General features: G+C 39.3%; 1 protein-coding gene across 2 annotated transcripts in view; it reads right to left on the bottom strand.

Moving 5' to 3' along the window:
• The window catches only part of fto (FTO alpha-ketoglutarate dependent dioxygenase), a 168,904-nt gene that overhangs the window by 108,636 nt on the left and 35,022 nt on the right, over nt 1-25,246 (bottom strand). The window contains exons 4-7 of one of the 2 annotated variants that reach the window (XM_053492258.1): nt 21,579-21,818; nt 20,062-20,141; nt 18,998-19,141; nt 9,459-9,578 (exon numbers count right to left, since the gene is read on the bottom strand). In XM_053492258.1, the coding sequence (XP_053348233.1) occupies nt 9,459-9,578; nt 18,998-19,141; nt 20,062-20,141; nt 21,579-21,818 (584 nt within the window). Of the gene's footprint in view, nt 1-9,458; nt 9,579-18,997; nt 19,142-20,061; nt 20,142-21,578; nt 21,822-25,246 lie in introns of both variants that reach the window. The other variant, XM_053492257.1, reaches the window with a different exon arrangement.

The raw sequence follows: 25,246 nt of genomic DNA, 5'->3' as shown, positions 1-25,246 counted from the left end.
GTATACAGTATCTATCTATCTTTCTCTCTATATATTTTGGGATGGACAGACGGGGATGAGGAGGAAGGAAATAAGGAAGAACGGGCTGAGTTAATGGATTATAAATGGATGGTTGGATAGATGGAAACAGGAAATACAGGAAGGAAGGAAGGAAGGAAGGAAGGAAAGAAGGAAGTAAAGAAGGAGTTATGGATGATGGACTGATAAAAACAAAAACAAGAAGGAAGGAAGGACTGAATTAATTGATTATAAATGGATAACTGGAAAGCTGAAAGCAGGAAGGAAAGAAAGAAAGAAAGAAAGAAAGGAAAGAAGGTAGGCAGGAAGGATGGACTAAATTTATACATTTAAAAATGACGGAAGGACTAAATGAATAAATTAAAAAAAGAAAGGCAGGAAGTAAAGAATGAAGGAAGGACTCTTACTTCCAGTCTGCATACAGTAAAGGAAAAAAGTAAGAATAAAAATTAGTGCATTTAAAAAAAGAAAAAAAGGAAAGAAGATAGGAAGGATAAAATCAAGGGAGGATTTTTTTTTTTATTTAAGAAAAGAGCATTAAAACACCCAAAACACTTTTAAGCAAAAAAATAAAAACTGTTCTACTATATATCGAGTTGGTATACGGTTGTGTGTGACTTGTATTAAAACACACACTACGTTCCACAAACTGCAGAAATGAAAGAAACCCTCTACACCGTGTGCAGATAAAAGCTGTATATTAAACAACAACAACAACAACAACAACAACAAGAAAAGAAAAATCTTTTTTGTGATGAATAAGCGCTACAGAAACGCAACATTGCTAATGTTTTACAAAGCCATCAAATAAGTGAATGGAGATTAATTGCCTCGGTCGACCTTAAAATAATTATATGAACGCCGGAGCACTAAACTCCGATGAAATTGATACACTTTAATAATTAGATCCTTGGCTCTGACCCGCTGAAGTCAATAAAGGTTATTAAGGCCAATTGCTGTCTAAATGCATTAGAGAGGGAGAGAGGCGCTCCACACCACAGCCGCTATTTCATTGGCAATATGATAATCCCTTCTCTGTTCACCTCGCTCCCACCCCCCATGAGCGAGAGAGCAAACACACACACACACACACACACACACACACACTGCCTCCTCTCAGACACACTAAACCAGATTGGATTCACTTAACCTTTCAGAGGCTTTGATCAAATGAGCTCACACTGCAATAACATTTACATTGACCCTCTCCCTCCTTCTCTCCCCGTTTCTCCCCCTGTCTCTCGCTCTGCTTCTCTGTCTGCTGGCCTCCACCTCATACACCCACGCACACATGCACACACACACACACACACACACACTCACACACAGTCGCACAGGTAGGTCAATAACCTAATCAGGTATCGATGGCGACCTCCTGGATTGTCTTCTCTCTGCTAAAAGACTGTCCAGTTACTGTCCAATCACACACACACACACACACACACACACGTGTGTGCGTCAAGATTCGATTAACTCCACTGAAGCGCCACAGAATGTAACTAATCAGCATGCTTAGATGGAACATTTAGTGCTTGATTTTGCTTCACTATATGATAGATAAATAAATAAACAAACAAACAAACAAATAGTGGGGAAAATCCCTGCAATGTCACACTCTACTCTGAGAATACAGCCTCCACTGAAAAGAAACCATCACTCCATTATTCCACGTTTTATATTTATTCCAAAATATTGTCTTTATTATTATTATAATTATTATTATTATTATTATTATTATTATTTTCATATTATTTTACTTATAGTGATAAAATCATTATTTCGATCACCCCCTCCCCCAAAACTATTTAACACCGGCTAAAGTTACAAACGAATTTAAACAATTTGAAATTTCTTATAAAAAAAACAAATAATAACATAATAATAATAATAATAATAATAAAGGTGTTTCTAAAGCAGTCCACATATGAAAATGGTTAAAATTTTTTATAAATAAATACCAATAAATTAATAAGATATAAAGTAAGTTAAAACGTAAAACATTTCATTTTGTTTTTATTTATTATTATTTAAACTAAGACAAAAAATTAAATACAAATAAATGGACAAATAGATAAAGGGATGGATAAATAAACAAACCAACAAGATAAAAACAAAAAAATGAAAAAAATAATAATTAACAAACGGACACTACTAAAATCATTTTAATTAATAAAGCTCATGTCTTACCACGCCATGAGTCTGAATTGTTTATTATCTTCAATAATCTTCAATATTAAAATAATCATTCTCGATATCTTTAACCTAAGCTTTATAATATTCCACTTGACCTTGCGTAATCTATTTCCAATTAACCCAAATCACAGATATCATAAATTAAAATACTAATAACTGTGCCGGCAAATGTATTTAGACTTCAGCTGATTTTTATCTGAAAATAAAATAAACGTCAGCAGAACGCAGTAAAGGCAGCTGGAGAGAGAAACTGGTCCTAGTGCAGGTTTAAACGGTGATCAGTGGGAACGAAAAGCTGAAATTCATCCTAAATCGTGTAGCTTAACGTAGCTAAAACAGTCTGCCAGCGGTCTCATCAGCATAACACACACACACACACACACACACACAGAGAGAGAGAAAGAAAGGCAGGAAGGCCTGTCTGTCTTGTCTCTCCTCCTTTCAGGACCCCACAGAAGAAAGGGGAAGATAAAAAATGCCACGCCGGTATTTAAAATATTCTGCATAAGGCGGACTATCTGCGGCTGTCAAGCAGGGGAAGAGGTTCGCATTGTTGGAGCTTTAAATAAATGTCAGTGATGTACGATAGGGATGATAGCGGGTCCTCGGGGAGAATCGACGCCCACCGAGGACCCGCTCGGGATGGGACGAGGTGTCCCTGCGAAACTGCTGCCGATGTCCTTTATATATATATATACACACACACATACACACACACACGTACAGAGTGTGAGGTACCTGAGGCTATCTAGCATCTCCAGGTCTTTCGGCTGCGCTGCTCAGAACACAACTGAACATCTTTTCTTGGACCTTATGTCTCTGTTTCAAATTGCCTTTTCACCTGCAGTTCTGCTTATTTCTTTCTTCATCCTTTTTTTATATACAGTATATACCATATATCACTCATATATATATATATATAAAGCAGGACATCAAAGCAGAGAGAGAGAGAGAGAGAGAGAGAGAGAGAGAGAGAGATCCGCTTTATCAGGATGTCATTCAAATAGACGGGTCGAGAATTTGCATCACAACAGATTGAAGAGCGAGGGAGCGAGTGGGCGCGAGAGACAAGACGGAGAGAAAGAAAAGCGAGAAAAGCCCACGGGAAAGAAAGCCTTCTAATAAACTATCAGGAATACGGGTAACCACTGACACCCTTCACTTTTAAAATACAAAGCTGAACTGACCCTCCTATCTGTCTGTCTGTGCTCCGGATCTGACGGAAATATATATATTTTAAAAAAATGTAAAAAAAAAAAAAAAAAAAAAACAGGGGCCCCTTTAAAAAAAAAACAAAAAAAAAAAAAAAAACACACCAATAAAATGTCATCAGTGTCTATTAGAGATGAATAAATTCTCACTATCGCATCTGATGTCAACCCTTACGGAAGTTTATTATTATTAGTAGGTGCGTCTTTTAAACAAGTACTATGGATAAAAAAAAAATGCCACTGGTGGAGATGTTTTTAATTAATCAATAACAAGTGTAAATGTAGTTGATCAAGAAAGAAAGAAACAAAAAAAGAAAGAAAGAGCAGTAATGACATGCAGTAAATACGTGTATCTTTTAATTCCATGCAAAAAGAAAAAAACAATAATATAACATTATTAATATAAGTCATAATTATAATAAAACTTATAAAAAGAAGAAGAATTAGTTTTTTAAAAAATCTATTCTATCTCAACCGAACCCTGTTGCAACTTAGGACTGAAAGTTTCACTATTTCAGCTGCAAACACTGAAACGCTGATGCAAAACCCTGAAAAGCATGCAAAATAATACAAATAATAATTAAACTATAAAATAAAATAACTAAAAATAAACCAGATTATGAATTTATAATATCATATCATATAATAGAATAGAGTCTATCACTTGCTCACGCTACACACGGAGGAAACGGTCTATGGGAAATGACTACTAGATTCACGTGTGTGTTTAGAGGAAGCATCAGATGAGATTCCTCCATACATAAGTGTGTATGTGTGTGTGTGTGTGTGTGTGTGTGTCCAGAGGATAGCAGCAGCTCTTAACCTGCATTTCTAGACCAAGTGAAAACGAGCTGCTCACAGCAGCACTTTTCTTTGCATCTCAGTCTGTCTCACCTCTATATTCTACAAACGCACACGTATACACACACACACACACACAGTGTGTGGTGTAGTGCAAGGCTGGCCCGGGTGCCTCTCCTTAGCCCCAGCAGCACATTAGATGTGATTACTGCTCAAAGAGAAAGAGAGAGAGAGAGAGAGAGAGAGAGAGAGAGAGAGAGAGAGATGCAATGCAGTCCATCTGAACACTGTGGTGATGCAACAGTGCCCCCTACTGACTCTAATCTCACCACCATAAAGACTTCCAGCAGAAACAAAACCCCAGAGCTGGACCGGATTTCCTCCCAAACCACCTGGAGAAACTCATTTGAAATTCTTTCCTGAATAAAACATGACATTATTTATGTGAAACCTTCAGTAAAACACTAAGAAGAGCGACTCTAGTGTCATTCTTTACGCTATACTGTACAATAACAATTAGTCATTCACATTCAAACTCGTACATCAAAGGTATTTCTGCATCATCATCATCATCATCTGTGCTACCTTTAAACCTTCTATGTGCTTTTTATTTCTGGACATTCAGGGGCCGGTAGCGTGACTCCGGGTTCAACCCTGGGCTCGGGTTACTGTCTGGGTGGAGTTTCATGACGTGATGCTCTTCTCGTGTCCTTGTGGACTTCTTCCTGGATCATTGTTTTCTTCCCACCTTCCAAAAACATCAATAAACGTGACTCTAAACGTGACCCCTAGTCGCGAATATGAGTGTGAATGTGTGTGTGAAGGTGTGTATGTGCAATTTTGGGAACGTAAATTAGCCTAATCTGCACGTCTTTGGTCTGTGGGAGGAAACCAGAGTACAAGGAGGAAACCCACCAAGCACTGGGCGGGAATCGAACCTGGACCCTGGAGGTGCGAGGCGACAGTGCTAACGGGTAAACCACCATGCCGCCCGCAGGAAGGTCCAGCCATAACAAATGTATTCCGGTGCTCCTGAGAGAGACTGTGGATCCACGATGACTCTAATAAGGGTAAAGCGCTTAGCGGAGATGAATTAATGAAGGAATGAATAAATGAATGAATGAATGCAAGATCATCTATGTGCATTTCCTGAATAAGATATATTTATTGACGAATGCAAGTATCTGTCTAGACGCACTAATTATTACTGTACTTAATTAACTTTCCTTAAAGGTGTCTTTAATGTAATTTATTACCAAGAACAGAATTAGAAATAATAATAATAATAATAATAGAAAATAAATAATAATAATAATTATACTACTACTACTAATAATAATAATAGAAAAATAAATAATAATAATAATAATAATAATAATAATAATATTTATTATTATACTACTACTACTACTACTAATAATAATAATAATAATAATACGTTTTTTTTTTTTTTTACCAGGACATCAGATTAGTACTTTTATACTTAGTAGACATTAAGGATTAAAATAATCAACATGCATAAATCATTCATGTTTCCCACACTAAGCTATAGAACAAAATACATGTATTTTTTTAATTAGTGCAAAGAAAAAGCAATCCTGTAATTAAAGACTAATTGGGTTTATTCACTGGAACTATTAAAAGCTGTGTGGAAAATTAAATCAAACCAGTTTTTTCCTTTATAAAAGTTTTTTTTTATGCAATGTAATGCTTATCTACAGTAAGTACAGTCCAGGACCTTATCCTGGCCACTTCATTAGGTACAACTTGTGTTAGATTCTTCAGAACTGAATTAATTCTTCATGGCGTGTACTCAACATGGTGCTGGAAACATTTCCTCAAGATTTAGGTCCTTATTGTCATGACAGCATCACGCAGTCACTGCAGATTTGTTGTGATGTGAATCTCCAGTTCCACCACATACCAAAGCCGCTCTACTGGATTGAGATCTGATGACTGTTGAGGAGGATGTTGGAATATGGTGAACTCATTGTCATGTTCAAGAAACAAGTTGATGAACCAGATGATTTCAGCTTTGTACCATGGTACGTTACCCTGTGGTCATTAAGGGATGGACATGGCCAGCGAGTTGAATTGGTACTCAATGGCCTAAAGAGTACCAAGAAAATCTCCCCAACACCATTACATGACCACCACCACCACCAACCTGGACCGCTGGATGGATCCAAAATTTCATCAAATGAAGAAAATCAAGCCAACATTTTTTACCTTTAAATTGTGTGGTTTTTGGTGGGCGCTTGCACACTGTAGCCTCAGCTTCCTGTTCTTAGCTGGCCGTAGTGGCACCTGGTCTGCTGCTGTAGCACATCTGCTTCAAGGTTCGACATGTTGTGCGTTCAGAGATGTTCTTCAGTTGTACCGAGATGCTCCTGCAGTTACTGTTGCATTTCTATGAACTCGAACCAGCAACAAGGCATTTTCACCCTTGCCCTCACTGGATATTTTCTCTTTTTTAGACCATTCTCCTTAAACACTAGAGATGGTTGGATGTGAAAATCCCATTAGATCAGTAGTTTCTTTGTAGTATTAGGCTGATTAGATATTTGCGTTGAAAAGCAGCTGAACAGGTTTACAAGTGGCTGGTCGTCTCATGCTAGTGACACGTTTAAAACATTATTGTTTTATATATATATGTGTGTGTGTGTGTGTGTGTGTGTGTGTGTATTTCCTTTCCTTTCCTTTTTATTTTTTTTTATTGTTTTATTTTATTACCTAAATCAAGGTATAGTAACAATCCGATTAGAAAGGCACAGCTGAAAGTACTAATAGGTCACAGAATATAATAAACACAAACACATTAAACCATACTTCAACACTGATCTAAGAACAGTTCAGGACTTCAGACACCCATTAAGCCTTACACTTAATATTCACGATCAGCATTTGTATGTATGAAGTTCTTTATTTTTTATATATTTTTATTTTATATATTTCTGTGAAATAAAGACATTTTTAAAGATTTTGAAACCAAATTTTAAAAAAGAATGTAAAAAGTCTTTTTTGGTTGCTAGACAATGTTATAAACAATAATATATTTTTTTTAATTAATACTTAAATATGTAATCAATAATAAAAACCTATATAATTTCTTTTACCTGGGACTGAGAGCATCTTGGGGTTTATATAATTAACTATAAATAATATTGTATTGAATACATAGATACATACATAACCTGTATTTATTTTAGGGAATAAATATCATAGACCTTTTTTTCTTGTTTTTATATGTAGCTACTTACACTCTTTGGCAATACCAGCTTTATTTAGCTTTTAATACTGTATAACTCATTAGCAATGAGAGAATTCATCTGACAGAGCAATATTCCAAAACGGTGCATTAAATTACTGCGCAAGAAAAATGACAAATGACACGACATCTAATTGAGGGTTTATAATTCAGGATGTCGAATCGGCTTGATTGTGTCAATTGAAGTAACAAAACACACTGTCATCATTTGAACTGCGGCGCTACTTAATCAGATTAACTGCCGGTACGAAGTGGTTTTTATGATCCATATTGAAGTGTGAAAGCAAAGTGTTTTAAATGTACAAAAGCAGAGTGCACGTTCCTGACCACGACGCAGCGACAGACCAACTTCGTGCACGGAAAGCCGAACAAAGAATCACGAGTATTGTTTTTAGTTTAAACTTCACATGGCATTGTTTCCCAGATCACACATATGGATCAAACATGCGTTCTCAAAGAACCCTAGATCAGTGCTGCTCACCCGCTGAGCTTTCCTCTATAGGACATGTGAATCCAATAATAATAAAATTCACTTATTTAAATCCACGTCCCGGACCTACACTTTACAATGCGTAAAAAAAAAAAAAAAAAAACGTAAGGCAGAGAAATCTCGCCGATAAATTCCCGATATGATCGTGTACAGGGCAGGACAGTAATAAAGACTAGAGCTTTCGGTACGTGTGTCAACATCACGGCACCAGCTGACTCAACACCATCTTCAATTTAATCGCAATCACAGTGCTGCAGTTTGTTCCCACTCACTTTATGACTCGAAGCCGTACCCAGTGAAGTTAAAGCCAGTTTCCTTTAATATTAAATGTCTGTAGCAATTTGTTCCTTGAGCATAACGCTATAAAGACGCCTGCCGGGCACAACAGTAGCATTTCAGTGCTGAGATGGTTCGAATTGTCTCTAATATTGATATCTGTATGATATTACCGAAGCTAATTAGGTCCATTTGGTGTAACATCCACATTGTGAACCCAAGACTGCTTCAAGCGGTGGGAATAATCAGATCTTATGTGTGTTTTGGGGCGCTTTCAGTTACGACTTGAGTCTTGTGTGGGCAGAGAGGGGTTTAATACCAAAATTGCGCAGAACGGTATTTAGACCTCAGACATAAACTCCAGACTTAAGCTCTACTCAGACGGTTTCAACAAAGATTCTGTCTAAGACGATTTTCTTACGTGATACATTTCAAGTGTATACATATAACAGTACGCCCAGCTGTTCTGCTCTTCCTCAGGTCAATTCAAACTACTGTACCTTAATACATGTCTATGAGTTTCAGTAGGATAGTATTAATATTATATATGAAATGATATATTAGTTGAAAAATGAAGAACACGGAGAGGAAATCCGTTTTGTTAAATGAGACTAAATTAACCATCAATACAATGTAGTTATACACAGTGGGGGGCCAAAAGTATTGAGACAAAAGTGAAATTCAACATTTTCATGATGAATCAAGATAATAATTTCTTTTGTTTTTTTATGCAATGAAATTGCTCCACACCAATCAATATTTGGCAGGCTTAGCTCAGTAGTTAACATGTTGGACTAGTAATTCGACGGCCCCAGGTTTAAACTCCAACACGACCAAGCTGAGACTGTTGGGCCCCTGAGCAAGGCCCTTAACCCTCGACTGCTCAGGTGTGTAATGAGATAAAATCAGTCATTCTGAATAAAGGCATCTGCCAAGTGCCATAAATGTCAAAGTCCTGCCACATCCATGAATTAAACCATTTAATTATTTAAGGATGGATGGATGGACGGATGGATGGATGGATGGATGGATGGCCCAATAATTCTTATCTTATTATGTTCTTCAAATATATTTAAATGATGCATTACTGCCTCCAGGTAAGAAATTCCCATTTACTGTACATTTTCACAAGCACAAACATTTCTCCAGTATGTTCCTAAAATCTGATATGATGATGTTAATCCACATGTTGGTATCTTACCATCCTCTCCATCTGCTTCCAGTCAGTCTCCAGACGCTCCATCGGTTTACTCCACCAGCTGCAGAAGCGAGCGTAACGCCGGCCCTGGAACCAATACTGCCTCAGCCATTCAAACTCCACCTGCCACAATGCACACCACACATTTATATACATACAGACCTCGCCAGTCAAACCATTTAAAGCTGTTTGTGTACTTTACTTTATGGTTGGTTTCCTTTGGAAAATAAAGGACAATAAGGTTCTGTTTCTGTACCAGTTATTAAAATATGAAATTAACGTGACTTAATCAATACTAAATGTTCAAGAATAAATGAGTGCTTTAAATTTGTATGGCTGAGAGTGATGATTTAATCAGTAAAATCAGTAACAATGAAATTATAGGTGTGAGGTAGAATTTAAATGTTAGAATAAAGATGTAAAGGAAAATCCTCCCTGGTTAGGGGAGGGGTTCAGATTCTGCTCAGGGTTAGGGGTGGGGTTCAGGATTAGGTCTAAGTTTCTGTTTTGGTCTGGGTCATGGGTGGGGTTTGTGTTTTGGTCTGGGTCATGGGTGGGGTTTGTGTTTTGGTCGAGATAATGGGTGGGGTTTGTGTTTTTTTTCTGGGTCATGGGTGGGGTTTGTGTTTTTTTTCTGGGTCATGGGTGGGGTTTGTGTTTTTTTTCTGGGTCATGGGTGGGGTTTGTGTTTTGGTCTGGGTTATGGGTGGGGTTTGTGTTTTGGTCTGGGTCATAGGTGGGGTTTGTGTTTTGGTCGAGATAATGGGTAGGGTTTGTGTTTTGGTTAAGGTTATGGGTGGGGTTTGTGTTTTGGTTAAGGTTATGGGTGGGGTTTGTGTTTTGGTTAAGGTTATGGGTGGGGTTTGTGTTTTGGTTAAGGTTATGGGTGGGGTTTGTGTTTTGGTCTGGGTTATGGGTGGGGTTTGTGTTTTGGTCTGGGTCATGGGTGGGGTTTGTGTTTTGGTCTGGGTCATGGGTGGGGTTTGTGTTTTGGTCTGGGTCATGGGTGGGGTTTGTGTTTTGGTCTGGGTTATGGGTGGGGTTTGTGTTTTGGTTAAGGTTATGGGTGGGGTTTGTGTTTTGGTTAAGGTTATGGGTGGGGTTTGTGTTTTGGTCTGGGTTATGGGTGGGGTTTGTGTTTTGGTTAAGGTTATGGGTGGGGTTTGTGTTTTGGTCTGGGTTATGGGTGGGGTTTGTGTTTTGGTTAAGGTTATGGGTGGGGTTTGTGTTTTGGTTAAGGTTATGGGTGGGGTTTGTGTTTTGGTTAAGGTTATGGGTGGGGTTTGTGTTTTGGTCTGGGTTATGGGTGGGGTTTGTGTTTTGGTCTGGGTTATGGGTGGGGTTTGTGTTTTGGTTAAGGTTATGGGTGGGGTTTGTGTTTTGGTCTGGGTCATGGGTGGGGTTTGTGTTTTGGTCTGGGTCATGGGTGGGGTTTGTGTTTTGGTTAAGGTTATGGGTGGGGTTTGTGTTTTGGTTAAGGTTATGGGTGGGGTTTGTGTTTTGGTCTGGGTCATGGGTGGGGTTTGTGTTTTGGTCTGGGTTATGGGTGGGGTTTGTGTTTTGGTTAAGGTTATGGGTGGGGTTTGTGTTTTGGTCTGGGTTATGGGTGGGGTTTGTGTTTTGGTTAAGGTTATGGGTGGGGTTTGTGTTTTGGTTAAGGTTATGGGTGGGGTTTGTGTTTTGGTTAAGGTTATGGGTGGGGTTTGTGTTTTGGTCTGGGTCATGGGTGGGTTTGTGTTTTGGTTAAGGTTATGGGTGGGGTTTGTGTTTTGGTCTGGGTCATGGGTGGGGTTTGTGTTTTGGTCTGGGTTATGGGTGGGGTTTGTGTTTTGGTTAAGGTTGTGGGTGGGGTTTGTGTTTTGGTCTGGGTTATGGGTGGGGTTTGTGTTTTGGTTAAGGTTATGGGTGGGGTTTGTGTTTTGGTTAAGGTTATGGGTGGGGTTTGTGTTTTGGTTAAGGTTATGGGTGGGGTTTGTGTTTTGGTCTGGGTCATGGGTGGGGTTTGTGTTTTGGTTAAGGTTATGGGTGGGGTTTGTGTTTTGGTCTGGGTCATGGGTGGGGTTTGTGTTTTGGTCTGGGTCATGGGTGGGGTTTGTGTTTTGGTTAAGGTTATGGGTGGGGTTTGTGTTTTGGTTAAGGTTGTGGGTGGGGTTTGTGTTTTGGTCTGGGTTATGGGTGGGGTTTGTGTTTTGGTTAAGGTTATGGGTGGGGTTTGTGTTTTGGTTAAGGTTATGGGTGGGGTTTGTGTTTTGGTCTGGGTTATGGGTGGGGTTTGTGGTCAGAATTTGTAACCTTAAAACCCTTAACTTGAAGTGCATGAATTAAGTCCTGCTCTTCTACATTTCCTTCTCATGTGTTCTACAGAGCACCATTACACATTTCAGAAAAGAAAAAAAAACAAAAAAAAACAAGCTGAACCTTTCAGAGTTTTCACTTTCTAAGAACGAGGACTGTCACAGATGTTCTTGTTTTGCTTTGTTGTTTTGTTTTCACGCTACTTTAGCATGGTTTATTTAGCCCTAATCAAAAGTCTCACTGATGTGGAACATCTGCATTTGCTGTTGTCTGCGTTGTCGGGTTCCTTGTTTTATTTTTCTACCTCGTGTCACCTGCGAGAAAACTAACAGTTTATCAGACATGCACATGAACACCTCAGACACACACTTTCCCTCCAGCAACACACACCTCTCTCTCTCTCTCTCTCTCTCTCTCGCTCGCTTCTGTCTCCTCCCTCATCATTTTCTCTTTGGGGACCTGCAGAGCCTCATCACCTTTCTGGAAGGTTTCCTTCATTTTCACGCATTTTAAGAGATGCTTTTAATCCTGCTAAGCGCTCTGTATGTGTGTGTTTGTGTATATGCATACACACGCATTTGTGTGTCTATGTGTGTGTCTCAGATGTAAATGGAGCAGCTCAGATGTGGCCTCCTACTTACACTCAGTAAAGCTAAGCTCTGAAATAAAACAAACACACACACACACCATTTCCAGGTCTATCAGCGGGATGTCAAGAACACCAAAAGGCTACAATGGAGTTTAAACTGAGGAACAAAGACCTGGCAACATGGCAGTTTTCGAATCGCTGAGTTGTTTTCAGACATACAGATTAGCATTGCTACGTTTTTGCGTAATTTTTTTTTACCATTTACATTTTAAAAAAGAAAGAAAGATATTAAAGTTATTCATATTTCTAACCAGCTAATATTGTTCTATTAAAACAAGGGACGCATATCAATCCATAAGCATTACCCCGAGCTCTGCATTAAATCTGGATAAGCAGCGATCACAACGCCTTAGAAATGGACGCTCTCCTCCTACACGAAGATTACAAGCGCTTTATGGTCTCGGCTCGCCTCGATCCAGCTCCCCTTCAAAGAAATGCTACGCTTTTGAGCGAGTTCAAACCTCCGCTAGCTCCACCGGAGGCGCCCTACAGAAGCCGGAGGCTACAAATGCTAGCTGTCGTCCTCGTGTCTGTCCCTCCCTCCCGCTCTGATTGTCCTCCTGTCCTTTACAGAGAGAACACAGGCTGAGCAGGCAGCTTTGAGCCAACATGGAAGCCGGTTTCCAGCGGAGCGGCCTCACAGCGGGCACAAAAAGACAGAAAGAGAGCGGCTGGCATTTCGAGCCGAGCCGTCTGGCGTGGAGAGATACTGAGCGTAAATGCCACCTGCGCAGGTAGAAAAGTGAAAAACGAGCAGATGATGTCTGTGATGGATCTCTCTTCTCTTTCGCTCTCTATTTTTTAGAACGGCATGCTTTTTTTTTTTCTTTTTAACCGAGAGCGGTTTGTAGACACCAGCTTAGCAAATGCAAACGATCTTATCAGTATTCGCAAAGCATTTAAAGTTGTGTTGTATCAGACCTTGCATCCATATAATAATAGAGTTCATTATTTTAAATAAGGAAAGAATCAACCAACAACATAACGGTAGAGAGTAATATTTGACATGATGCTACCACCAGCGTGTTTTACTACATACGCTTACATGACATTGTGTAAGTTTGACTAATGCTGTTAGCCCAACTTGTGCCTGCTCCATGGTTCCCGCCCGGATTTTGAATGTGGAACAGACGATAGAAGACACAAACAATATGGCGGTGTTGTCCGCCTTCAGCACCATAACTGCTAGGGACAGCATGCGTCACATCTGTACAACAAATAATGTACAGAGTGGTAAAGTCGTCCATGCTCATCATGCTACTTGCTGCTAGTTAATTTGTTAACAGGTCGATCAGGAAAAGGTCCAATACTAACAAGCTGAAAGGGGGCGTTTCGTAGTGACATACAGTACTGTGCAAAAGTCTTAGGCACCGTATTATCTGTAGTTCAAATGCTGTTTTCTATAACACAAAAATGATTATACAAAACTATTCAATATTTACAAACATACCTTAAAAATAAATAAATAAACAACATTACAAAAAAAAATTTGCATGCCTGTAAAGAAAGCGACATATTGCATAACAGAGCAGTTTTTTGATGAAAACAAGCAAAAATTGATTATATAGACATCTTTGGAAAAAAAATAAGAGACCACTGCAAAATAATCAGTTTCTTATGTTTGTTTGTTTGTTTGTTTTTTTACCAGTTGTGAACTGCTGACAATATTTCTCCTAAATTCAAAATATAACTATTGTTGTTTAAAGAGTATATTTAAAGAAAATGACATCATCACAACACATCAAGGTAACCTAAAATCATGCAGTATTTGAAGAGCTTTAATAACTCAATTAAACTAAATACCAATAATTTGTAAACAAATTGTGTTCATGTTTTGGCTTAATAATATTAAGGAATCAGTATTTGGTGGAATAATAATCCTGATTTGCAATTACAGCTTTCATGTGTTTTGGCTCGCCATCAGTTTTTCACTGGTTGGGTAACTTTATACCACTTTATACCATTTTATACCACTCTTTTGGCAAAAAAACAAACAGCTCAGCTTTTATTGGTGGTTTGTGACCCTCCATCTTCCTTTTGATGACATTCCAGAAGTTTTCAGAAGTAAATGGCTGCATATTGGATGAGAAATAAATAAATAAAATATAAAGGAGAACGACTACCTTATATATATTATAACTAGCTGTGACTTAAAAAAAAAAGATTTCACTACAATAAAAAAATAAAGTTTGCACTACAGAGTGTAATTAAACTAAAAATAGAATTTTCCGATCAAACAAAATCCAAAGCTGGAAATTTACAAAGGTTACAAAATAAAAGAGTTCATGTTCATGGTTGTCCACAATGCAGTTAGTCCTCATTTATGTGTACAATGTGCAAGAAATATCCAGCATGCTCAGTAAAACCTAACAGCTGTTTTAGAAATTTGCATCCAACACAGCTGATTATTTTTAGGCAAAGAGTATTCACACCAAATACTGACTGGGTTTATTTTATTATTGTTTTTGTCAAAATAAACTGTATATTCCCAGTATATTTGCATAGTACTGTAAGTTGCACGGCTGTTAGGTTTTACTGAGTGTGCTGGAGAATACTGTATGAGTTTGTCACACTCGTTGTTTTATATTTTCATGCAAAGCCCAGGAGCCAATATTAGTTTTTTTTTGTTTCCATCTGAAAACTGAGACGTCACATAATATTGTCTTGATTTACAAGCATGCAAATATTCTTCTATAATAATATTTATTTAATCATTTTATGAATAACAAGTTATGTTTAAGTGAATGGTTTCGTACAAAATACAGATATGATAAACATATACAACAAAATCTGTACCAAAGGATAATACGCATAAGACTTTCGCACTGTACTTTCGCTCGACTTAACTCCAGTGAGGATGACATTCTCAGGATGCAGATTAGTTTTGGGTTTTCAAAACAAAAAAAAAGTTCGATTCTGATCACACCAGACTAGACAAGATTCTCTGCTCATACTGTATCTGCTGTATCTCCAGCTTGTCTTTTGAAAAACCTTGTGACCAATGGGATTTGATGCATCTCAGCACCCTTCCATACAGCTTATATCTGTACAGTGTCCAGCACACGATTGTCCTGAGAACAGCTTCTCGTATTCGAGCAGCAGATCTCTGTTCTGATTAATCCCCTCTTTACCGTCGCTCACTTTTGATGGATGGCTTCCTCTCGCCAGAGTTACAGCTCGCCACATTCTTTCCATTTGTCAATAACAGATTTACTGTTGTTCTGCGGGATGTTTAAAGCTTCGGAACAAATTCTGACTGATAAGTTTCCAGGACTTTGTCCCGGATTAGTTTTGATAGCTCTTCGGTCTTCACGATGTTGTTCACTTAGGTATGTTCTCTAACAAACTTTGGAGGCTTCAAGGAACAGATGTATTTTAGGGGCTTCACACCAAAAAGAGAGCAAATGCAATTCCATTCTTTATTGGTGAGGGAAAGGGTTTGGTTACGCAACTGTACGCATTCTTATGCAGTTTAAAAAAATTTTAACTTGTAACCAATTTTGCAAATTAATTAAACTTTTGTTTAATTTGACTAATTTTATTTTCCAGGACGTAACTCCACAGAATGTGAAAGATGTCGAGGGGGCAAAGGCGTGGTACATACTGGCCAGGGTGCAAATCCATCGCAGGGCACACATGCACACACACATACACTCATACACTATGGGCAATTTTGGGAACGCCAATCAGCCTAATTGGCATGACTTTGGACTGTGGGAGGAAACCGGGAGTACGCAGAGAAAACTCAGCAAGCACGTGGAGAACATGTAATCTCCATGGACACAGACCCGAGGAATCAAACCTGGAACCTGGCGGTGCAAGGCGACAGTGCTGACTATTAAGACACAATGCCACTGTGTATATATTTATAATGTTACTCCTGTATATACAGCAGTGGTTTGCAAAAGTATTCGCTCCCCTTGAAGCTTTACAGTACATAAAGTACGCATGAGCTACATTACATTCACACACTCACAATGTCAGGTTCTAACATCTTTTAATACACTTGTCTCCAGCCACTCGTCCTTATCATAGTCAAAAAATCTAAATCCTGCACATCACCATCATTCCTAAGCTCTCAGGCTTTCTCACCTCCACCCACATGAACAGCTCACACGTCTTTCTTTATGGAAAAGTTTAAGTGAAAGGAGCCACTCAGATCTCCAGCGCCGCTGTGTTATTGTTCCCGGCGTAGTCGTACGTGTCAAACTCTACCTCACCGCTCGAACCGGGCTGTGATAATAAATAACTTAGGACAACAATTCATCATGCTCCTATAGTCCTCATGGGCACCTTCAAACAAACAGGCCCAATCAATCAGGAGAGTGTGTGCATGCTGAGTCAAGAAAAGAAAGCAGAAGAAGCAAGAGTAGAACCGAGGCCTCCGTGGGAGCCTGGGGGTGGAAAGGTTCTCAGACCAGCCTGTTGTTTGGTTGTAATAATATATATACGCAATATTTATACAATCTTTCCATCATGACCAGCGGTCAAGGTGAGAGGTTCATGCTCATGTTATGCCGTATTTTGGCTTAACATCGAAATAGTTTTTTACCTATAATTATTAAATTATAAAACGTTGCCTAGCTTCTGCTTAGAACCTTACAACGTTTCAAGCTCAGTCTAAACTTTATCTCTTTAGACCGGTTTTTCAAAACAACTCAAGTTATATATTTTATGACTTCATTTAGTCCTTACTAAGTCTTACTCCACATGATACTTTAGTGTCCCAACTACTAAATTAGGGGTCATCACATGCAAACTCCATGCACACAGACCCAAAGTGGGAATCGAACCCAGAACCTGGAGGTGCAAGGCGTGTCGCCCAGCACAACGCCACACTGCCCCGTGTGTCATTCATTTATTTTACAAAGTAATATTCCTAATGTTTTGTAAGCTACATTTTCTGAAATATATAGTTTAGTGTAAAAACTTTTTCTTTTATCCATCTTCACTAAATATAGGTTGTTGCACATCACTTACTGTACTTCAAATCTGTTCAAGACCCTAACTGAGTACTTACACTTATCGTGGTTCCTAATACCTAATATTAATTCTTATTTTTTTACATTGCCGTCTTTAAACCTTTCAAAATTTTTAATTTACGATGCAGCTCATAAAAAGACAAAGAAAACATTTTTTAAGTTCCACTTGAAACCCTGGCGCACAGGGACATTAGGGCTCTGACGTGCCATCTGACTGTGAAGGCTGATTTTTATCATCCCTGCTCACGTTGCTGTTGTTTTTTCATGAACGTATAAAATAATATGTCAAGCCCGATCACACCACCTTGATCAACACTAATAACATTCCTTTGTTTTTTACTTCATACACATGTAGGTTTCTGACTTCAATCATATGATCAATGTTACAATAGCAGAATATTGCAATACCTGGAAAGGCGAATGTCATCAAGGCCTTGAGGTCATGAATTGCATCATTTAAGTGTATAATGTAACAAAGAGCATAAGTTATAAAATAATTTTAAAAAGTGTATAAATGACTGCATTTTTTGACCCTGTAAGATTTTCATGCTCACATAAAGACTGTAAGGGTAAATATATATATAGTAAATATAACATAAATACAATGGAAGAAGCAGAAAGTAACAGCGTTGCATGAAACCTGGAGAATAATTAACGCAAATTTAAGCAAAGTGCAAAAAGAAACATGTGATCGACATTCTGCTCTCCTGTGTGAACTCCAATTAGATAAAAAAGTATTAATCCAAAAAGTGATGCATTTCTAACTCAAATATTATAACAAGCCAGAGTCACATGACTAAGCATACCTTATATATATATATATATATATATATATATATATATATATATATATATAATGTATGCTATTATATGCTATTATATATATATATATATATATATATATATATATATATATATATATATATATATATATATAAACAATTTATTCATTTATTTATTGATTTATTTATTTGTAATGCATTTAGGTGAGGATTTATGCATAAACATCATTTTTACTTAATAAAAAGCTTAAGCCTTGTTTAAAAATTTAGCTATTAAAATAATTATACATTTACGGAATCGTGTTTTATAGTATTATTTTTTTCTCTCTCTTCTGCATGTAATGTGCTCTTTAAGAATAAGCATAAAGTCTAAAAGGCACTAATTGTTGTATATTACAGTATTGTATATTACTACATATTTGTAGTTAAATCTGTTTTGATTTCATTGTATAATACTACATGCAATTAACAAATGAAGATAATACATTTTAAAATTTAATGATAAATTCCATTATAACTTTTTTTTTATTTATTTGCAGTTATACAACTGAAGTAAATAGAAACACTTATATTATAATATTCCATACATTCACACTGATGTGTTGAAAGGCGAGAGGTTTTATTTGATGACAGGAAGTGAACCCGTGTTAGATTTAATTCCTGTAACTCATGAAAACATGAATACAGGTCTGATGCGAGATGTTAAGATTCGAGTTATGAAGATGAAAATCATGTCTCAGAATACAATAAGTACACATATAAGTTTTATATAAGAGACTGGATTAAAAAGGTAACCTGTATAAGTGTGTAGAGTGCTCACACACACACACACACCTCGTTATGAATGTCCTCTATGTGCTGTATGGTGGAGAGGAGAAGCGAGTGCAGACTCTTCGCACCGGTTTCGGGATCTGTGTGCAAGTTCTCCAAAGCTTCCGAGCACCGTTTCTGGATGTACTCCAAAGTCCCTGTTATGCACTGGGGAAATTCACAACAAACATCAATTAATAATTCATTCTGACAATATTTTTTGGGTTAAAATTAAGGGAATCGGCATTAAAATGAATTAACAACAATTTAACAGCCGGGACCGTAATGGACCGTAGAGCATTGGAGAAGATCTTCTGGTCTGATGGTCTGACACTAATGAAGGTCCAAAAAAAAATGAGCTGATTATATTGAATAACGAGGTTTTTCCATCAATTGATGCTTTTTCTTCTCTGATATTCCAGGATGACGATGCCAGGGTTCTTTGATCTCAAATTGTGAAAGAGTAGCTCACTGAGCATGAGACATCATTTTCACACATGGATTGGCCACCACAGACTCCAGATCTAAACCCCATTGAGAATCTGCTGGAGAAGACTTTACACAGCGGTTTGACTCTCCTATCATCAATACAAGATCTTGGACAGCTGTTGTGGAATTGCATATGCTTACGGGAACGATCAAAGCAGAAGGCGGACCAATGAAATATTATAGACACATGAAATGAAACACATTTTTTGGCCGGGCATACACATCTTTTCACACATCCATCCATCCATCTGTTTATGTCCATATATATGTCTTACTTTGTCTATTTATGTACATTTACAGCTTTTGGCAAACACCCTTAAATTTTATCTCTTTATACATCGGAGCAGTTGAGAGTTAAGGGCCTTGCTCAAGGGCCCAACAGTGGGAGTATGGTAGTGCTGGGGTTTGAACCTGTCAGCAATCCAGAGATTTAACCAAATAAGATACTATGATGAAATTAATATGAACACACACATACTTACTTAGGAATGAGAACTTTGGAATAATAACACTGTTATACGATGAACTGTTATCATGCTGCAAAGGTGTTCTTTTGGTTTATACCCACTAAGGACAGACAGGGATGTGTATCTGCTGACCTGTGCAACTCTGTGTGTCGAGCTGAATCTGGCCGTGTCTCCCGCCAGTACGCAATGCTGGTGTGTCCTGTTCAGATCATCTACACAAACACAGGTATAAATCACAGTCCTTTTACTGTCTTTTTATTTTTTGAAAAAAAAAAAAACAATATTAAAGGACAAGACACATCTTAAAATCCTGGGCTGAGTATCAAAGATTAGAGACTAAAAGGTGACCCGTGAAATGGTCTAAAGTGATAAAGGATTCCCCCTTGCATGCTTTGTCGAGCACTATGTACCTATGAAAAGCGTCTGTTTTTCCTTCCTGGCTGCTTATTCCTCCCTCTAGTATTACATCCTTTTAAGGACGCTTTATATCCAATAATGTGGGATCACTCTCGACCTGGACCCTCTCGCGCTCTTTGAATGAATCATGACGCGCAACAAATTCCCGTAATAAATATCTATCATTATTCTCTTGTCGTCAGGCTTGCCTCCTGTCTGTGCGAGGAAGCGGGCTTTTAAATCTATTGGGTCAAAGCGTCTGTCCACTCCCAGGAGCATTCGAAACTGGAAATCTTATTACGGGCTGAGGCTCGCTGCTCGCCCCACCGCATTGTTCCTTCTTCAACCAGCGTCTAAATTCCATTTGGTGCAAATACAAGTGATTCAATTTGCACTCAGCGGCTCGGGCATTAGCAGATCGAGGAGCCGGGTTGCGACAAAATACCGTTTCGGGAAATTAAAGGCAAAGCTTGGCGCTCGTCTCGGGCTTCCTGACAGCCGTAAATCTCAAAGCAGAGCTTTAGAGGAACTGATTTTTTTTCTTTCTTTCTTTAAACGTCGTTTAGAGGGAGGTTGGAAATCGCCGCGTTAAGGCGCCATTTTGAAATCGTCGTGGCGAGCGTAATTAATAACCCGCTGCCCCGTAGCGGTTTTCCTCCACATCATTTATCCATGAAACAGGTTAACAAACTCATAAATCATAAATCATGTGTTCGTTTAGGCTCCGTTTTCTTCCCGGAGTCGCCGTAAACGATCCAAGCATGCAGGGGAGAAAAAAAGACTCCCGCTTCTAAGGAGATGAACATGTCTAAGGAGAGACAATAAAACCTGGTGTGAGAGAAAGAGAGAGCGAGAGAGAGAGAGAGAGAGAGAGAGAGAGAGGGTGTACAACAGAAAGAAGAAAAAAATATTAGCCAACTGTGATTAGTCATGCTCGTACACAGCAAATGACGGACATAAAAAGTGTCCTTACTGAGGTCATCAGGTACCTCCGAGAACTATAAAATGTTTGTGTGAATGTGTGTGTAAGTGTGTGTGGTATGAGTTTAAAGTGAGGGCATCTGCTGGAACCATCAGCATCAAGGGCTCTCTCTCTCTCTCTCTCTCTCTCTCTCTCTCTTTTAAAGATTTTTGTCTGAAGTTTTCACATTTGTCTTCTAACTTGGATCGGCTTGGAACAGTTTGCACTTTTTCCTCCACTAAAGCATGTTTTGGATTAAGCCAGAAAGATGTATAAGTGTGTGTGTGTGTACCTGTCATGTAATAGCAGTCTCCAGACTGCAGTGGTAGAGCTAACCCTGGTGTGTGGATGTCCCAGGCCACCTTTAACCCAACACGCCAGCACGCCTTTTCTTTCTCCTTCTCTTTCCCTCCTTCCTCTTTACTCGTTCCCTCAACCCCTGCTCCTTCCTCTTCTTCCCGGCTCCTTCCTTCCTCGTCTCCTTTTTCTCCTTCGTTTGATGTCTGTCCTTCCTTTTCTTCGGCTGGCTTTACTGCTGTCAAAACGCACCCGCACACACACACACACACACACACACACACACACACACACAGGCAGTGTGAAGAGCTTTCAAATCAGTGAAGTGGGAAAACAAAGTTTAGAACCAACAACCTGCAGCATTTTAGTAGAAGACCTGAACATTACACCCTTGCTTAATGAATGATTTTGTATACTGGAAACACATTGGAACTAAGACGCTCCAGCATGACAAAGCTCCTGTGCACAAAGCGAGTTCCATAAAAAACTCGAGTGTCCCGGACATGGCCCTGACCTCAAACCCCACTGAACATCTATGGAATGAACACTGACCGCACACCAGGCCTCCTCATCCAACACCAATGCCTGAGATCATGAATGCTTTAGGAGCTGAAAAAGCCAAATCTCCACAGCGTAGGAGTGGGAGAGGTAGTGACATAGTAACAGTACTGTAGTGGTTGTGGTAGTAATGGTTATAGTAAAAGTAGCCATGGTATCAGTAGGAACATAGTAGCAACAGTAGTAGTAGTAGTAGAAGTGCTGGAGATCGCAAGTTTGATTCCCGGGTGATGCTGTAACCTCCCGCAGCCAGGGGTCTAAAGAGAGCTGATTGGCCGAGCTCTCTCAGAGGGTTGAGATGGGAGGCACTTAGTGCTTTCACATCAATCATGGCTCTACAGCCAATCATGAGTGTGAGCTTACGCAAGCGGAAGGAGCAGATAGCGCTGTTCTGTTCAGGTGGTTTGGAGAAAACACTTGATGGTCTTCAGCCCTCCCTAACTAAATAGTAACCTTGATGTGGGAGCCCCCCAGTGATGGATGAGAATACTAGTAGAAATATTGGTATTAGTGGTAAAACTAGTAATGGTTAAATAGCAGCAGTGGTAGTGGTAGTAGAAACAGCATGGTGGCTTGGTGGTTAGCACTGTCGCCTTGCACCTCCAGAGTCCACGTTCAATTTCCACGCTTGGTGGTCTTTGTGCTTGGAGTTTGCATGTTCTCCCCATGCTTGGTGGGTTTCCTCCGGGTACTCCACTTTCCTCCAACAGTGCAAAAACATGCAGATTAGGCTACCTGGCGTTCCCAAATTGCCCGAAGTGTGTGAATGGGAATAAATACAAAGGTGATCACGACTGAGCTCCTTGGTCCCTAATTGGACTAAAGAGGTTCCTAGATGGATGGATGGAGTAGTAGAAGTAGACGGACAGACAAATAAATGAAACTGTCTCACTTGGGTCAAATGTTTCGGGTATCCTTCCACAAGCTTTCTACAATAGTTTGCTGGAATTTTGTCCTACTCCTCTTGACAGAACTGGTGTAACTGGGTCAGGTTTGTAGGTGTTCTTGTTCGCACTTGCCTTTTCTGTGCCGCCCACTAATTTTCTATGGGATTGAGATTAGGGCTTTGTGATGGCCGCTCCAATACCTTGACTATATTGTCCTTAAGCCACTTTATAACTAATTTAAAGGTATGCTCGGGATCATTGTCCATTTGGAAGACCCATCTGGGCCGAAGCTTTAACTTCCTGGTTGTGGCTTCAGATGTTCCTTCAATATAGCATATCCTTCACAGAATTTTCTTTTCTTATGATGCCATCTATTTTTTGTGAAGTGCACCAGTCCCTTCTGCAGCAAAGCAGCCCCACAACATTATACTACCAGCCCCATACTTTACAGTTGGGATGGTGTTCTAAGGTTTCAAAGCTTCACCCTTTTTCCTCCGAATAGAAGTAGGTGGGGAAGCAGTGGTAACATGGTAGGGGCAAGAGTAGCTCAATGTTAAGTCACTGGACTACTGAGCAGAGGGCTTAAACCTCAACTGATATGTATAATGAGATAAAAAGTAAGTCGCTCTAGATAAGAGTCTGCCAAACGCTGTTTGTAGCAGTGATAATATAGTAGGAATAGTATAAGTGAGCAAGCACAGAAAGAACATGCAAGACCACATGGCGGGACTCAAACCCGGACCCTGGAGATGCAAGGCGATGGTGCTAAAGCCACTGTGCCGCCAGCGTAAAGTCGAAGTATGGTAAAGTCCTAAACTTTTTCCTTCGTAAACAGTGTTCAGAGAAAGGAGCCATTTTTCCCCCTTTTTCCCCCTTCTTAAAGCCAGAAAACAATAACCAACAAAGAAATCATAAAGCACAGGACAGCTGAGTAAAATCAATACTAAACTCCTCTCGGAGGCCAAGTCAAGAGCAGGCCTTTCTCTTTGCTCAGCAGGGATAAACAGTAACTTAATTTCAGCCCCGTGTTCCCTGACACAGCTCTCAAAGGGCCACCAGCACGGAGAGCATCAGCGCCTGCTCGGGATCCGATCAGAAACGTACCTCCATCTGACAAAAATCATGTCTGAACTGTTTATTTTCAAGCGACCACATATCAGAGATTGGAGACGGGCCGGAGTAATCAGACAATAACAGATAGACGAGTTGTTTCATATTTCGAATGGGAGCTGGTACTTGACGTTATGTTGTTAAGCACAGGAACTTTGCTGAGGTATGAAAAACGTGTATTAAAGGAGAAAAAAAAAGGAAAGAAAGACCAGGTCTCATGAAAATGGCTTTGTGAAAGCTCTGCTCACTTCACAGTGCATTACTGCATTACAAACCAGATCGATCCGAGACCAGGCCCAAAGGGGCACACACGATGAAACTCCTGCACATGCTAACGCCAGGATCTTGTAAGATCTCGTAAAAAAAAAAAAAAAAAAAAAACAGAGACGATCCTCCTGGTAGTGATTCCATCTAGCCGTCTCTGCAGAGCTTCACGGCAACGCACACTGAAGAGAGAGCTGCAGCTGGTGTGTGTTCACACAGGAACAGCTTTTGTCAGGAGTGAACCGAGAGGTCAGTTTACACACACACACACAGAGGTACTGTGTTTTAAAGCAGACTTCAGAAAGGTCAGAGGTCAAATCGGTGGGTAGGATAGGGTTGAAACGAAGCCGAAACAGGTGGTTCTCTTTAGAGCAACATGTATGAGAACGAGTAAGTGTAGAGTCAGGGTTTGTTTCCTTAATCGCTGCTAAATCGTGGCGGGCGTCTGCACACTTGTTTGCTTTGCCTGTGCTTAAGATCAGTTGTCAAGTACAAACAATGTAATGGGTGTAAATTTGGTGAGACCGGGTTCGAAAGTTAAATGTCACGCGGTTAAGCTTCATTAGAGCCGCTATAAGCCATTTCTCTGGCTTAAAGCTATCCGTAGCATCTCAGACACCGGTTCTATACAGATAAAAGTGTTGGCTGTCTCGATTCTATTGATTGAGGAAACTGGATCTGAACTGGTTTTTGGTCCAAACTTGCTAAGATTGGGTTAAGATAGATTGGGAATTCTATAAGGCGCTAATGATCAGTTAATGATCTGGATAGAAACTTTAGATCAAAATGCTGTTCAATTATTTGTCTGTCTGTAGAAAAGTAAACTGACATGTTCAAAGCTGTA

The sequence above is a fragment of the Clarias gariepinus genome, chromosome 3 (genome assembly GCF_024256425.1).
Source record: "Clarias gariepinus isolate MV-2021 ecotype Netherlands chromosome 3, CGAR_prim_01v2, whole genome shotgun sequence".
NCBI classification, from domain to species: domain Eukaryota; kingdom Metazoa; phylum Chordata; class Actinopteri; order Siluriformes; family Clariidae; genus Clarias; species Clarias gariepinus.
This window is presented reverse-complemented; position numbering and strand designations above follow the sequence as displayed.